The following is a 17,244-nucleotide window of genomic DNA, read 5'->3' on the forward strand; positions in this document are numbered from 1 at the left end:
GAACTAGACACCACCACCAAAAAGAAAAAACAAGAAGACGATGGAGAATTACACTGAAAAAAACTGACGTGGACATCAGCGACAGCATTAAACCGCTTAAAAAAAACCACCAGTTTATTGGACTGCCGTCGACCGGCGAGCGGTTTCCATATGAACGAGCCCGATGAAATCTCCTGTTGACACGTGGCTCTTGACTGACGTCATCATTTCTGACTTTTCGGGATGTAAAGTTCCGCCAAAAAGAGCCTTCCAAAATTCTCCACCACCGTCTGATCTGCTCCATCAATCTCCGCCGTTGATTGATTCTGCCTGAGGTGGTAACTCTGCATCTTCGCTGTTGGCTTTGCACGGAGAGCTGACCCATTCAATCATCACATTGTCTTCAACATCCGTAATATTGCGACCAGGAGGCATCACCGGATACAGAACAGTGCCAGAGAACTGCGTCGGTGCACAAATAATGACCTCCTCGTGTGAAGAAGTTTGCTGAAGACGCGCATCCTCTTCATGACCTTCATCCTGCTGCCCCTCTGGAAGAATGGGGATATCCTCTACCCTACCTCCTTGAGAGTCCTTAGAATGCTGTGAGAGAGTCCTGTCAGTGGAATGTTCATCAGAGCCAAGGAGGTCATCTTCTTCCTCTGAGAAGATCACCGTGATAATAGCAGAGATAGTAGGATTGTTTAGCTTGCTTTTAAAGTGAAACAGGAGGAGTGGAAAGAACTAGAGAGGGACAGACCAGAGTGGTCGGATGATGGAGAGGCTGGCGAGACATAAACAAGCGGGGAGATGCGTCGAGGAACAGGACCTCTCCTTCCTCTAACACTCCCCCGTGTGCCTGAATTTCTGCCCCTCCGGGAACTTCCTCGAGGTCGAGCCATACCAGCTATGATTGATAAACTGAGAGGACAAAAGGGTTGGATGGGGAAGAAGAACGCCCCACCCGAATTTGAAATAAACCGTGGATAACAGTACTCAAAGTAGAAAGTGCCCAGAGAAAGCACCACACAGATAAAAAATAGAACCCCGAAATAAATACCAGAATTGTCTGAATGATTCCCTCCCTCAGCCCAAACAACTTCAACAGACTCCGTGTCCCGACCAATTGCAGTTATATACCCAATGAAAAAATAATGACCATACCAGATGCGGGCCAGAAGAACCGTGATTAGATGTTTGAGGCTGGCCTGTTGCGGTCTTCGATGGAACCCTGATGGCTTCCTAATGCTTAGTACTGCACCTAACTCCTGTTAATCAAATCGACCTGGAATGTCTCCGCTAGAATGAGCCAGAGAGAGTGTCGAGCTCTGGGCAATTGAAATAGATCGTAGGCTCATCATCCTGAAGTATTTACTCCGCATGTTGTACACCCAATTCCTCATTAATGGGACTTAATGCGTTGCCAAAAGTCGCCTACCTGCTCTACGATGGTGCCCAATGCCGGCGTTGCTCGTATGGGCATTAACTACTCATAATATCACCCGCATCCGGGTGCGAGTTCTCCTGCGGCTACATATCACTAGTAACTATAGTCTTAAAGATGGAGAGTTGATTCTCTGAAACTATGCTGGAGATTGAGCCTTCAAAGAATTCCCTTCCACTTTCCACCCCTATGTTTGCAAGAAAGTCAGCCGATTTATTCCCTTCCCTTCTAATGTGTTTAAAGGAGATTTCTTGGTGATTGGTAAACCATTGTTTGAGAAGCTCTAGTCTAGTGGCCAATCTCCAACTGCTACTGACCTTATATACCTAAGATCCCTGCATAAGCTTTGAGGTCATGTTGATGATGATTTGGGAGTCCCCTTCCACTATAAGAGGCAAGAGTCTCCGTTCCTGTGCCAAGTTTAGTCGTCTCCATAGGCCCTCCAATTCTGCCGCATTGTTGGTATTCCAACCAATTGAGCCAACATAGGTTATTAGGGGGAGTCCCTGGTAGTTTTTGATGCTTCCTCTGTATCCTGTTTTTCCTGGATTCCCTTTCGAGGCTCCATCGAAGTTAAGCTGGTATGCATTATTTGGGGGAGGTGTCCAACTTGATGGAGATTCTAGATGCTTTGAAGAGTTATCCTTTGATATTAATGGATGTTGTAATTGAATCTGCCAGTTATCCCATATGGCTTGTTCCTGCGGGAGAGATGGGAAGTCCTCTTTAGACCATCCTTTAACAGACAGAGTTTCTTTAATGTTCTGGTGCAGTCCTTGCCAAATTTGTTCAATTGGTTGAGCTTGATCTTTAAATATCCTTCTATTTATTTCCTTCCAAATATTCCACATAGGTAATCCTGGTATGAGCTGCCATAGTGTGTTTAAGAGTTTACTTTTATACGGCTCTTGGGGCCAGGTGCGGAGAGTCCCTTTGATGTCTCCATTCACTCTTCCATCCTTCTGACATCGGAAGGCAATTTTTTCCCAGAGTTTCCTTCCCATTGGACAGGATTGCATAAGATGTAATGCTGATTCCTCTTCCTGTTTGCAATTTGGGCAGATGGAAGGTCCAGCAAAATTCCTTTTCCTGAGATTGTCCCATGTGAGAATTCTGTTGTGAGAGATAAGCCATAAAAAAGTTGAGACCTTCGGCCATATGGATGGGTTCCATATCCGATCCCATAATTGATCTTTCATTATCTTTTCTTTGATGAGTATTTTATAAGCTTCCCTGGTGGTGAAAGTGCCTTTTTCCTCATATCCCCATCTAAGGGTGTCCCGACCTGCCGAAGTGAGTATTTTCCTTTTTTGAAGCTCAGTGGAGAGGGAGAGTTGAGTTTGCTCCGGGCTATGTGGTATTATGTGCCTGGCCTCTTTCCACTTTCTATGTTCTTGAGTGTTGTGTGAGTCCCAAAATCGACTCACCTTCTCATGTTGTTGTATGTCTTGATCAGCAATACCTGGAATTGTGTCTCTGAGGTTAGGGAGCTGCTGCCATGAGTCTTCCCAAAATCTAGCCGTGTGACCATCCTTCACCTCCCAAAAACTGTGTTTCTGAATTATATCCCTGTGTTGAATGGCTGAGTTCCAAATCACGGATCCTTTACTAGTTTCTGACATTCTAAGTCTCTCCTCCATGGATTTGTTGCTTGCATATTTCGCTGTCCAAAGGTAGGCCCAAGGTGTTGTGGGATTGGTTAGCCATTTCCACCAGATTTTGGCCCCCATAACCATATTACTATGTTCTGGGTCTCTTAGTCCAATTCCCCCTGCCTTTTTGGGAAGACATGCTTTCTCCCATTTTACTAATGCCCATTTTCGATTAGGTCCCGAATTACCCCAAAGGAAGTTTCTCTGAAGCTGTTTGATAGCTTTAAGGACCCATTTGGGTGCTGCCAATATGGAGAACAGGTAAAGAGGCATGGTTTGAAGCACTGCTTTGATTAGAACTAGCCTACTTGCCATATTGAGCGCTCTATGCGTCCACAGGGATAATCTGGCTTCCAGTTTCTCTAAAAGATTGTTCCATGAGGCATGCTTAAGAGCCGTGGCAAATAAAGGAGCCCCCAAATACTTAGATGGAAGGGAAGCAATGGAAAAACCAAAGATACGGGCAATAGTTCTTTGGATGGTTGGCGAAGTGTTGAAGAAGAAGATCTGGGATTTGACTTTGTTGATGAGGGCACCAGAGGCCTCCGAAAAGTCTGCAAGAATAGATTTAATGGCTTGAGCTTCTTGAACAGACGGGTGACCAAAAAGCATATTGTCATCAACGAATTGCTGGTGTGAAAAAGCAGGGACTTGGTGGAAGGCTAGACCTTTGAGATGATGATAGCGGGGGGCTTCTTTAATGCTACGACCTAAACCTTCAGCCAAAATGACAAACAGGAAGGGTGATATAGGATCCCCTTGGGGAATGCCTCTGGAAGGACGAAAAGTGGGTGAGGGGATTCCATTGATGAGAATAGAGAAGAACGAAGAGGAAATGAGACTACTGATCCATCTAATCCAAGAGGGGGCAAAACCAAAGGCTTGAAGGACTTGTTGCAGATATTCCCAACTGATACTATCAAAAGCCTTAGATAAATCGAGTTTGAGCAACATACCTGGTTTTTTTGTGTGCTTGAGTGAGTGGATTATCTCATGGGTTAGAATTATCCCATCCGTAATCTGCCTTCCTTCAACGTAACCAGTTTGTTCTGGAGAGATGAGAAGTGGAAGCAGGGGCTTCAATCTGGAAGCTATCACTTTGGAGACAATCTTGTATATGATGTTGCATAAGGCAATCAGACGAAATTTATCGAGAGTGGATGATTCCTCTTCTTTAGGGATTAAAGCATGAATGTTGCGTTCAGTCCTGGATACATCCATCTGAGGGTACGTGATTCTTCCACCACTTGCCACACCTCCCATTTGACCAGATCCCAAAAGTGATGAAAGAAATTTGAAGTAAATCCATCAGGTCCCAGAGCTTTTCCTGCTTTGAGTTGATGAACAACATCATCAACTTCCTGGAGGCTTATGGGTTTGAGAAGGAGAGTTTTATGCTCATCCGTGATTAATTTGGGAATATTGCTGATGATTTTCTCGATAGCTTTTGTTCTGTTTATACCCGGCTCTTGATTCATCTTCTTGAAGTAGTTAAGGAACACCTGTTCTATCCCTTCATGTGTTTCGATTTTTCCTCCTGGTTCATTGGTCACCCGGGAAATTTGATTAATCATTCTCCTTTGCACTATAGATTTGTGGAAGAATTTCATGTTCTTCTCACCCTCCTTCAGCCATCTAACTCTTGATTTTTGTCTCCAGAGAGTTTCCTCCTGTGACTCTCACTCGAGGAGTTGATTCTCTAAGGACTGCTCTTTCTTGCTAAGTTCTTCCGAGCGTCCTTCAGTTATCATTCTTTGCTGAACCACTTTCATTTCTTGATTGAGGATTTCCTTAGCCTTTAAAATGTTGCCAAAGACAGAATGATTCCATTTTTTAATTTCCCCTTTGAGATATTTTGGCTTCCTTTTGAATGAAGCCATTTTTGTACCATCCGTCAAATTGCATTTTACCCAGGTTGCTCTAACAAATTCATTGAAGTCCGGGTGAGACAACCAAAAAGCCTCAAATCTAAAGGGACGTCTAATATGGCATCCAGGACGGTTCCATTGGAGGGCTATTGGCCAATGATCGGAACCGGAGTAAGGGAGAATAGAAGCTGTGAATTCTCCCCCTACATGAACAACATTGTCAGAAATTAAAAAACGATCTAGACGTGATGCTATTTGCATTGGACCTGTCCTTTTGTTGTTCCATGTGTAGAGGCCATTATTAGTAGGAATATCTATAAACCAGTTATTCTGTATGAAATCCTTTAATAGAGATCCGTCCTTGTTTGTTCTGCATCTGCCTCCCTTTTTTTCCTCCACCGAAGCGATCATATTATAGTCTCCTCCAGCGATCCATAACGGGTATTGCCTATCGGTGCTGAGATTTGTTAGAGCCTCCAATATTTCATTCTTGTGTTGGGTTTCTTGAGGAAAGTACACATTAGTGATGTGCAAATAGATGTTGGTTCCTATTATATGGAATATTGCTTGGATGAAACTTTTATTTGCATGTATGTTGGTCATTTGAATCTTTCTTGCATCCCAAAGCCATGCAAGTCCTCCAGAAGCACCCTGAGCATCAACAGCTGCTACTATCCCTCCTGGCCAGGCCTTAGCTGCTATTTTTTCCAAAACTGTCGAATTGCATTTTGTTTCCTGTAAAAAAAGAACTGCTGGTTTTTCTTCCATTAACATGTTTTTTAAGAGTTTTCCTTTCCTTGGGCAGTTAAGCCCTCTGATATTCCATGAGATCAACCTCATTGGGAAGGCTTGGGATTGATTTTGAAATACTTGGTTAGCTTGGCATATCTGCCTGAGTCTACCACCACTTCTCCAATCTTGATGGTTCTTTCTAAGGTAGTTTTCCTTCCCCTTTTTTTGTTGTCTTTGGTAATGAATTTGCCGTCCCATTGGCTGCCAATTTGAACCCCTAGAGAGTATTTTTTCTGGGCTTTATTTAGGACTGCCACTAGGTTGTCCACTTGGCTGTCAGGTATTTTGTCAAAGTTCCCTGTTTTGCATGCATGTTCTAATCCCAAGATATCCAGCTCACCAATGTCTATTGATTCCGTATCCTCCTCCATGATTTGTGGTTCCTGAGAGTGACCATCACCTTCCTTCTCATTTTCTATGCTGGGATTTGTGCCATCTATATGCATTTCAAGAAGGCTCCAGTCTTTGGAGGTTTTCTTGGGCTGATTACCTTCTAGATCTATCTCCTTTTCTTTTTCTTTCGATTGGGATCTATCCATTTTTTCCTTTACCTGAGTAGGTCCTCTTTTATTATAGGTTGAGTTGTCTGGATCTTGAAAATCCTCATTATCTAATACTACAAAGCTATTATTAGTAGATGGCTTTGATTGATTCCCTGGAGGTGTCTTTGTTGTAACTGCTGGTTTTTTATTCCCTCTTCTGCGGTTTTTCACTTTGGTGAAACCGTCTACCAATGGGCCTTCCTGTTCAGTTTGAGTAGTAGGTTTGCTATTTAATGGGCAGTCTCTGAAGAGGTGACCTAGGTCATGACATTTCTTACATCTGAAGGGGACATGTTCATAATCGATTAACTGGATACATTCTACATCTTCATGAAATAGACTTACCGTATCAGGCAGAGGTTGTTTCAGGTCCATGTATACGCAGATCCGTGCATACGAGGTATATCTCTGTGTCTTTGTATCTTCAGCTATTCGGACGAAGTTGCCCAGAACCTTACCAATGGCTTTGAGGGACTCCTCCTCCCAGTATTCCAATGGTAGAGAGTACAGCTTGATCCATACCGGCGCCCAACTTAGGTCCTCTTTATCCGGGTTGAACCGTTCAATCCATTCTCTGAGAAATAGCCCAGCAGAGTTAAAGAAATAAGGTCCTCCTTCAAAAACTCTGTTCCTATCCTCCAAACAGTTAAAAATTGCAGTGAAGAAACCATTCGGCCCTAGATGCAGGGTTATGTTCCCCTTTGGATGCCATTTGACATTTATCCATGCTCTCAGCGCTTTCTCGTTTGGCCATATTCCGATAAATTTGCCTATGAGAGCATGATCTCTCATGTATTGAATTCTAGCATTGATACAGTGACTGGGTAGCTCCACTTTTGGTCTGTGTGCGGCTACTGGCTTGCATGTGGACGAGCTGACTTTCGGTTTATCTTGTTGTGCCTGTTCAGTCTGTTGCTGCTGACTTTTGCCTGTGCTTCCATCATTATGTTCCTGTTCTCTTTCTGAACCCTCAGGATTCCCTTGCTGGTTGCCGTTTGAGGGAGGCATCCCTCCTTCCCCCGGATGGGGGTTCATTGTGACCGCCGGTCAAAACCCCCAGTCGTTTGTTATCTGCGCTGTCGCGATCTGATTCTGGAGTCCTCTGTTCTGCAGACCTACCGTTGCAGGTGAGTACAGGAACCCTAATCTGCTTCTCAGAGCTCGCACCAGTCCAAAACCCCTCTTAACTTAGATTCTTTACTGTATATTAGGTTTAATTTTAAATTTTATGATCCTTTTCTATTTTAATTTATTTCTTTTTATTATTTATATATTCTTAATTTCATTCATTTTTTTTAATTTTAATTTTAATTTAATTTATTTATTTAATATAGTGGTACTTTTATGTTTTGATTTATTTCCTTTATTTATTATTTTCGAACATTATTTTTTAAAGTTTATTGAAAATTGTTGTTAATTTTTATTTTTAGCCTTGACCATTTCTTGTTTTTCAATTAATTTTTTTTGTTAATTTTGACACATATATATAGATATAGATATAGATATATATTATTTAGTATATATTATTTATATATAGTGTTTTGTTTAACTTGACTTAGTATTATTTGTTTATTAATTCCATTTGTATTTTCATTCTTTATATTATCATTTATTATTATTGTACTCTTGAACATTATTTTGTTTCCAGCATATTCTTTATGATCATTTTATTTCTATTGTTTGACTCAATTTTTTGTGCATAGCTGACGCAGGGTTACCCCTGCTTTACCCACAATATGCATAAAGCTATGCATAGACCATTTCTGCCCAGGAACTTGTATGACCTTCTAGTCAAATATTTATTATAAATGAACAATGGGTTAAGGCCCCTTTAATTAGAACTTATATGGGAACATTTATTCATTAACCCCATAGTCTAACCCTCCATATCCTTTCTATCAGGACTTAATACATCCTCATAAACCTTTATTAATTCCTATGGCCGCACATATAACCAAACCCCACTTTATAACTTTGGGTTATAATTGGAAAACCATTAAAACCCTTCATTCAACGCTTTAATCCATTATAATTCTCCTATAAGAGAATACACGTAAAAACATGCATGACATACCTTTTTCCGCCTTTCCTCAGCCTTTGAACATTTCCCAAGAATTTCCTTTATCGCAATCGCTCATTGCCGTTTACAATGGTCATACCACGTATTTGCTCTTATCACCCCTTCGACTCCGACATGCAACTATGAGATGCGTTTAAATAATGATTTTTCATTAAAACCTAGCATAACACTTTAATGGGATACAAAGGAAATACATTGAAATTCCACTCCAAACCACATAACCGGACTTCAAATATTGTAGACCCACATATATAAATATTGTCAAGTCCATCGACTCCAAAGCTTTTCCATTGTGCTACTCCTCCTGTGATCTCTAATCTTTGAAATGCTTGACCTCCGATTGCCGATCTGCCTGATCTCTGATCAGCACTTATCGCTATCGACTATCGGCTACCGCATGATCCTTGCACTTGACTCTTCCACTTTAAAACTCCGATCCGGCATGTATTTCAAACCGGATGGGGTTCTAGGTTACATTCGATAAGGTTTCGAGTCTAGCTATGCATCACATGTCTCAACCGCTTCCTCCCTTTGAAATATTGCGATGTGATTCTGATGTTCCACTCTCTATGATTTAATCATGGTCGTTGATCTATGGGATCTAACGGCTGCTATGCATTGACACTTTACTCCTGTACTACTCTGTTTGCTTAAGTTCTACGCTATTCCTTTAGTGTTTCTGTGATTTTGGATTTTCTTCGAGGTTTCAGCCTTTCTGTTGTTTTACTGTGCAATTCCTCCTGAGTTATGACTTTGATCCCTCTAATGGATTCAACAATCCATCAAGATCCTCTTCATCATGCTTCTCTCTATGTATTTGTTGAACTTCGCCTACAACTCTGTTATGCAGAACATACTAAATAAATCATCACTCGCCATTGATACATAACAACACACTTATACAAATGGAAATTGAATCTCTGTACATATATATCAACTAACAATTACATAATAATACTCTATGTCTCTCCTTGGCATGATCTTCTAATTTAATGGCCTATGTTCATTATCTTCCCATAGACTTACAAACACAGTTAAATATCTAACTCTCTATGTCTCTCTCTCTGTCCAACCTCTCTAACCTCTGATCATGCCTTTTAGGCTTACATTTATACAAAGGGATTTTAAAACCAATTTTTGGTTTAGATCCATAAACTCCTCAACAAAATTACTAAATCTCTTCCTCATTCCTAAGGATCCTCTTTAATCGACAAAATCATGAACTGACTCCTTATCTGAGATTTACAATCAATTCTCAATCCTCTCATCACTCGACTATCCTAAATATCTCATGTTCTCCTACATTCGAGAAAATTTACAATTATGCCTTAGAATATTCAATTAATTCCTACTCTCATTAAAATCACTCAAAACATTAAATAATTACATTAATTCAGTACTTAGGAACTCAACTTCTTTGAAACACAATATACCCTATGTCTACTAGAATACAATAACGATGTTGAGCTGAATGCTCCTACATCAGACTCCCCAAGTAAGAAAATTTATGACCTCCTAGTCATAAGTCTACAAAATTAATTCCTCCTGGATCCCAAACATTATTTTATAAATTGTCTTTGCTTGTCCATTGTTCTATTATGTTGTTGTCTGCTGTTGTTCTCCAGGTCTCCATACCTTATGTTGTAATGCTCCACTTTCCATGTTCTCATAGTCTGTTACTGTCTTCCTCTTGTTGTTACTCCTCTCCTTTCTTGTTGTTGTCTTCTTCTGAGACACTTTCATCATTGACCTTCTTATCAGTTTAATTTCCCTGTCCAGTATATCCTCAGTTTGCTGGTTGTTTCCATATCTTGATTGATGAACTCTCATTTTTTCTTGTTCTTCACTTATCCTTATCACCTCCTTTTCATCCTTACCCTCTTCTTTACTATTATTTTGCACCTTTTCAACTACTCCTATATTGGCTTTCAGAACAATTTCCTGCTTCTGTTTTCTATACCTGTCAACTTCTTCTTGATTATTATTTATGACAACTTCTTTGTCATCCTTCTTCAGCAATTTATTCTGAACATTTATCCTCTACTCTTCTAACTTCTTGCTTTGAAAGTCTAATTCCCTATATAACTCAATGATTTTACTTGGAGTGAACTTTGGAAAATTTACAATCTCATATTTCTTCATTTGTGATTGACCCATCATCACATGGTCCTTTTTCCTCTGCTAAATCTTTCTTAACATCCTTCAGTAGATGTTCTTCCTCTTCTTCTTTCATTTGGTTGTCCTCTTGTGCCAAATATGTTCCAGTTTCTGCAACAAAATCTTCAATTATAAGATAATCATCAAAATCAATAATATAAGGCCTTTGTACCTCTTCTCCTTCTTCTGTCCGTATATCAGTATGTTGATTCAAACTCAAAGAACTCTTGAGACTGTCAGCTAGTCTCTCCTTCTCATCATCTATTTCAATGATGTCTTTCAGCACTTGTCCATTGTAGTGAACTGATTCTTTTCCAGTCTCCTTGTCATATTCTGCTTCAAAACTTTCATCTTCTGGAAGGTTTTCTTCCACATTTTTGATAGCTTTAAAACACTGCCTATCTTCTTCCAAACCTGCAATCATACACAAATTATTAATTTTAAAAATACAAGACCTTTCAGTCTCATTTGATGCTTCAATCATCAAGTCGTCTGGCTGGTTTGAATCATTCATATGATTCAACTACTCTCTCTCTTCATCACTTTCAAAAACTAATGGTCCATGTTCTGGTTCACATATCGAAACATCAATATCTTCTTCAACATATTTCTTTTGTTGTAGCTCAATTCTTTTGAGATTCTCTGTCTTCAATTTGACATCTATAATCAATTCAAGTTCCCTTAGCTCCTTTATTATCTGGATATTCACTTGTTGTTCCCCCTTCTCTTGTAGCCTTTGCCATTTCACTTTCTTTCTCATGGAATAACCATATTTCTGGTCCATCTCATTTCTCTGCAAAATTTCCATTAATACTTCAAGTTGAACTGATATCTCAGCCATTTCTTTATCATATTCTTCATCACTCATTCTTATGCCATTTGTCTTGTCATCTCCTTTCTTCTGTCCTTGGCTATGGTTTCTTTTAGAACCTCTGTTATGACTGTTAGTAGTCATCTTCTTCTCCATCTCTATGATTTTCTCACTCACTCATTATGAGTTGCGCTAAAGCCTCTACAACAACAAGTCTGTCCTACAGCCACTTACCTCACCAAGCTCTCCTATGTACTTGTTCTTTTGGCAAGTAATTGGTTATCTATCATTGGAACCTCCTTTGAGCACTTCTCTTTGCTCCTTCTAGGCTTCAACTCATCTGTACTTTCCAAGAACACAACTGTCCTCTTTATCCAATCTCTATTAGAATTTCTCAAGGTTTTGCCACATTTCTGCTTTCACTTAGAAACTCTTACCAACTTCCTTATCTCTTAGCAATTCTACCCACATCTGTTGTGGAATTGCCTTCAATATCTTTGTATGATCTTGTCCTCCCATCCACCTGCACTTTTGAATTGATTGTCCTTTCCACTAGCCTTCAACTGTATCTTCAAACTCTGTTACTTCAAGAACTTACAAAGTCCCTTTTATAGTTTAAATATTGTAATCCTGCTCTAAATATCATTCATTCAATATCTGCTAGTCATTAGACAAATTTTCTTACCTTCACCTACCTTTAGAATCTCACCATTTTTGCAAATCTGATTCAGCAGATCTTTATGCTTCCACTACACAAATTCTCAATATTTAGCTACTATCAGTCAGATTTAGAATCTGGTTCTTTCTTCCAATCTTCTGGCTTTATCTTGGAAAAGATTAACTATCAGCAACAATTCCTCCTTTGTTGAGTTTTCTTCCACTCATAAATCCGTAACAATTTCCTTCATTACTGCTTCTTAAGACTTAATCTTCTTTTGCTGAGATACTTCATTAGCTGCAACTATCAATCTTCAATCTATTTCTTTATCAAGAAAAACTCAAATCAGAGTTAAATAAAGCAATACCTGTATGATTTGACAAGCAGTCTCCATTCACTCTTCACATTTGAGTGAATCTCCATTCTTCAAAACATCATTGTGGATTCTTTATGTGCCAATCTCTTATTAATTCTTACTCACCTGCCTCTAATAACTTAAAGGTTCTTCTCCAATTTCAATTTCACACATTTCACAATTCCAATTATACAGATTCATTGGTATAAATCATTTGCTCTACTTTTCTCAAAATCTAAACATTCTATCAAATTGCAGAAATATCAAGATTCGTGTTTCTCTCACCAATCTCCCAGCTTACCCTGGTCGCTTAACTATCAGATTAAAATATGATCTCCATTGCCTGCATACTCTCCTTTCCACATATCTCTGTTCTAAATTCTTCCAAATAAACTTTCACACATAATTTCTTTGTTCTGCTCTAATACCAAGTGACACAAGGTTACCCCTGCTTTACCCACAGTATGCATAAACCTATGCATAAACCATTTATTCCCAGGAATTTGTATGACCTTCCAATCAAATATTTATTATAAATGAACAATGGGTTAAGGCCCCCTTAATTAGAACTTATATGGGAACATTTATTCATTAACCCCATAGTCTAACCCTTCATATCCTTTCTATCGGGACTTAATACATCCTCATAAACTTTTAATAATTCCTATGGCCACACATATAACCAAACCCCACTTTATAGCTTTGCGCTATAATTGGAAAACCATTAAAACCCTTCATTCAATGCTTTAATCCATTATAATTCCCCCTAAGAGAATACATGTAAAAACATGCATGACATACCCTTTTCTGCCTTTCCTCAACCTTTACACATTTCCCAAGAATTTCCTTTATCGCAATTGCTCATAGTCATTTACCATGGTCATACCATGTATATGCTAATATCACCCCTCTGACTCCGATTTGTGACTATCGGACGCGTTTAAATAATGCTTTTGTATTAAACTCAACACAACACTTTAATGGGATACAAAGGAAATACATTGAAATTCCACTCTGAACCACATAACCGAACTTCAAATATTGTAGACCCGCATATATAAATATCGTCAGGTCCATCGACTCCAAAGCCTTTCCGCTATGCCACTCCTCCTCCGATCTCTGATCTCTGAAACACCCGACCTCCGATCAGCGATTTGCCCGGTCTCTGATCAGTGCTTATTGCTATCAGCTATTGACTATAGCATGATCCTCGCACTTGACAGTTCCACTTTAAAACTCTGATCTAACATGTATTTCCGACCCGATGGGATTCTAGGTTACATTCAATAAGGTTTCGGGTCCAACTATGCATCGCATGTCACAATCGCTTCCTCCCTTTGAAAGATTGCGATGTGATCCCGATGTTCCACTCTCTGCAATTTAATCCTGGCCATTGATCTATGGGATCTAATGGCTGCTTTGCATTGACACTTTACTCCTCCGCTACTCTGTTTACTTAAGTTTTACGGTATTCCTTCAGTGTTTCTGTGACGTTGGGTTTTCTTCAAGGTTTCGGCCTTTCTGCTATTTTACTGCGCGATTCCTCCTGAGTTATGACTTTGATCCCCCTAATGGATTCAACAATCCATCAAAATCCTGTTCATCATGCTTCTCTCTGTGTGTTTGCCGAAATCCGCCTGCAACTCTATTATGTAAAACATACTAACTCACTCATCACTCGCCATTGATACCTAACAACACACTTATACAAATGGAAATTGAATCTCTATAAATATATATATCAACAAACAATTACATAATGAGACTCTCTATCTCTCCTAAGCCTAATATTCTAATTAAATGGCCTCTATTCATTATCTACCCGTAGGCTTACAAACACAACTAAATATCTAACTCTCTCTATCTTTCTCTCTGTCTAACCTCTCTGACCTCTGATCGTGCCTTCTAGGATTACATTTATACAAAGGGGTTCTAAAACCAATTTCTGGTTTAGATCCATAAACTCCTCAACAAATTCCTAAATCTCTTCCTCATTCCTAAGAATTCTCTTTAATCCACAAAATCATGAACTAACTCCTAATTTGAGATTTGTAATCAATTCTCGATCCTCTCATCACTCAACTATCCTAAATCTATCATGTTCTCCTACATTTGAGAACATTTACAATTATGCCTCACAATATTCAATTAATCCCTATTCTCATTAAAATCACTCAAAACATTAAATAATTACATTAATTCAATACTTACGAACCCAACTTCCTTAAAACACAAGACCCCCTATGTCTACTAGAATACAATAATGATGTTGAGTTGAATGCTCCTGCATCAATAGCCTTTAGTATCTATTCTACTTTCCATCTTAGTCTAGACGATGAACAACATTGGATGGTTCAAAATGCGTAGACAGAAAAACTCCATTTGATTTTTCCGAAAGATTTTCTTTTACAAAATTTACTTTATCACTAAAGTTTTGAGAGTTTAATGTAATTTAAATTTAATATTTATAGCAACTCTTAACAATTTAAATTTAAATTTAATATCTTACTAGTTTAAATTTAAAATTTTACCAATTATATAAAAAATAATATAATTAGCATGGGATATTGTTAGATATGATCACAATGATGATGCCCTATTAAATTATTAGATTTGTATGCTACGTAATGGCATTTATATGTATTATAAGCGTACATAATTATATGATGTTAATCAATTTGAATGTGTATTTTGGATTATGTTTATTTTTATGAAATGATATATATATATATATATATATATATATATAATAAAAAAGTTATGATCTCCAATCATAAACATTCTAATGGCCCTAACATTTTGTGGATGCAAATATACCTATATTTGTTGTTTTTGTCATTATTTCGTAATTTGATTTCTATCAAATTTTTATATTGCTTCATTAATTGTCGTTTTAGTCAACATTGGGGTCATAATTTAAATATTTCCAGAAGCTATGATAAAAGTATGTAAACTAGCAAACGAAACCAAATGGTCACAAAATCCAAATTAAATCTACCACAAACATAGAATTAAACAAATTTGTAAAAATTTAAAATTTAAAATTATAAATGACAATATTGGAAATACTTAGTTTTAAGTGTAAAAATGTTTCCACTGGCAACAAAAAGAAATGTGTAAAAATGTTTATTAATCTTACCAATTATATAAAATGCCAAAATTTAGATGAACAAAAAACAATATAATTTGTGAAATAAAGAAAACAAAAACATACAATAATAGTATAAATGATGAAATAACATAAGTACATATCACTCTTCCTTATCATCACCCTGATTATCTTCCTCACTTGGCATGATAACACTGTTGTTCTCAAAAATATGTTTTTATCTAGGGTCATATATTAATACAAACCACCAATCCCTATCCAAGACGTCTGGGTAAAAAAACATTTGGTTGCGGTGTTTGAGAAAAACATAAGGGTCCCTAACTTCATGCCACATCTTTCTAGAGTTGATAGATATGAACCCACTACCATGATCTTCCTTTACATTATTACAATCGAAGGTGTCCCATCGCTTTCACCTAAAAATAACATATTGGAATGAAGAGAAGTCCACTTCAATAATCTCGTGTATCATCCCAACGTACCCTAATGTCCCATATATTATATTTTGATCATGGTCACTAGCACAACTAGATTGGTCAAACTCGAATTCCACTCCACAGCCTTGTGTCATGTTTCCATCATCAATACCCTCCATGTGAAAATGATGTCCATATGCCCACATAGATGGGAACAAATTCACATATAAAAAACTGAAAAAAGCCACAGTGTCATGTGTCTAATAACCAGAACATAATTAAAATATAAAATATAGATGTTACAATTCAAAGGTGCATTATGAAGTTAAAAATGTTGAAAACTAGATCACTACTGAGAGGGGGAGTGAATCAGTAGTGAGGCCACTTATAATTTTTTTACACTTTTTCTCCAATTGATTATTGCTTAAACCATGCACAAAATTAAACACATAAGTAGATATTAGAGCATCAAAGACAAATAAAACCATGCAAGTAAAACCATGTAAGAGACACAAGTATTTACGATGGAAACCCCTTCTCCAGGCAAAAAACTACCCTTGATGTTTTTGCATTGCTCGAAATATTTTATTATGTTAAGAAAATTATTTACATAGACATTAAGCTGGCTACTATCAAATGGAGATCTCTTTATCACATGGATCTACAGATAACCATCTGTTGGAATCCACCATGACCAACGATCCTCGCCCAGTAACTCCTTAATATTCATGTGACTCTACAGACTCCTCTATGTTGGAAGCCATCGTGACCAACCTCCATTGGATGGAGAAAATTTCTCCCTATATTTATTTTCTTCGAGTCCTCCTACTCCACTCCTCTATGTGGTTCTTATATCGTACATTTTTATACTGGAATCGAGAACTTCTCAGCATGAACACCACAACAACAATATCTTCAAGGCACGAAATCAAAACCCAAAAATACACCACAAATTACATCACAATCTCACTAAACACTACATAAAATAGTAGGATCGATAGATTAGCTAAAACCCTCTCTACAGTAAGTAAAATGACTCACAACTAAATGTTGCACTCAAACAGTAAACTAGAGAATATATTAGGAGAAAACAATATCCAAATACACCTGCAATCAAATTCTATTTCATCTCCTTTCTCACTACATAAAATGTTGGCTGAAACATAATCTTGTTATATGTTGCAACACTTTCAAATTGGTTTTGAGAATCTGCTTCACAACTCTCACATATTGCACACAATATTCCTATCTCACACTCACTCAATTCACTACACATCCAACCAAACTATTGAGCTCTCTACAGTATATATATGAACTGAGGTGCTCAACTCAATAATTACCAAGAACTACTGAGATCCACAATTCCTTTTTTATAAACCTA

General features: G+C 38.0%; 1 protein-coding gene across 1 annotated transcript; it reads right to left on the reverse strand.

Moving 5' to 3' along the window:
- Window positions 1-4,754: 4,754 nt before the first annotated feature.
- On the reverse strand, window positions 4,755-5,711 carry LOC149168912 (uncharacterized). The gene has a single exon (XM_089425016.1). The coding sequence runs from the start codon at window positions 5,709-5,711 to the stop codon at window positions 4,755-4,757; it is 957 nt and encodes a 318-aa protein (XP_089281142.1).
- Between the last annotated feature and the right edge of the window lie 11,533 nt (window positions 5,712-17,244).

Source organism: Pinus tabuliformis, chromosome 4_2, assembly GCF_031772625.1.
Source record: "Pinus tabuliformis cultivar Carrire ecotype Pingquan chromosome 4_2, CPIR1, whole genome shotgun sequence".
NCBI lineage: Eukaryota > Viridiplantae > Streptophyta > Pinopsida > Pinales > Pinaceae > Pinus > Pinus tabuliformis.

What these genes read in the sequence shown, in the direction of transcription:
- LOC149168912 (XM_089425016.1), bottom strand. Translation starts at nt 5,711, where the DNA reads ATGGAAGAAAAACCAGCAGTTCTTTTTTTACAGGAAACAAAATGCAAT.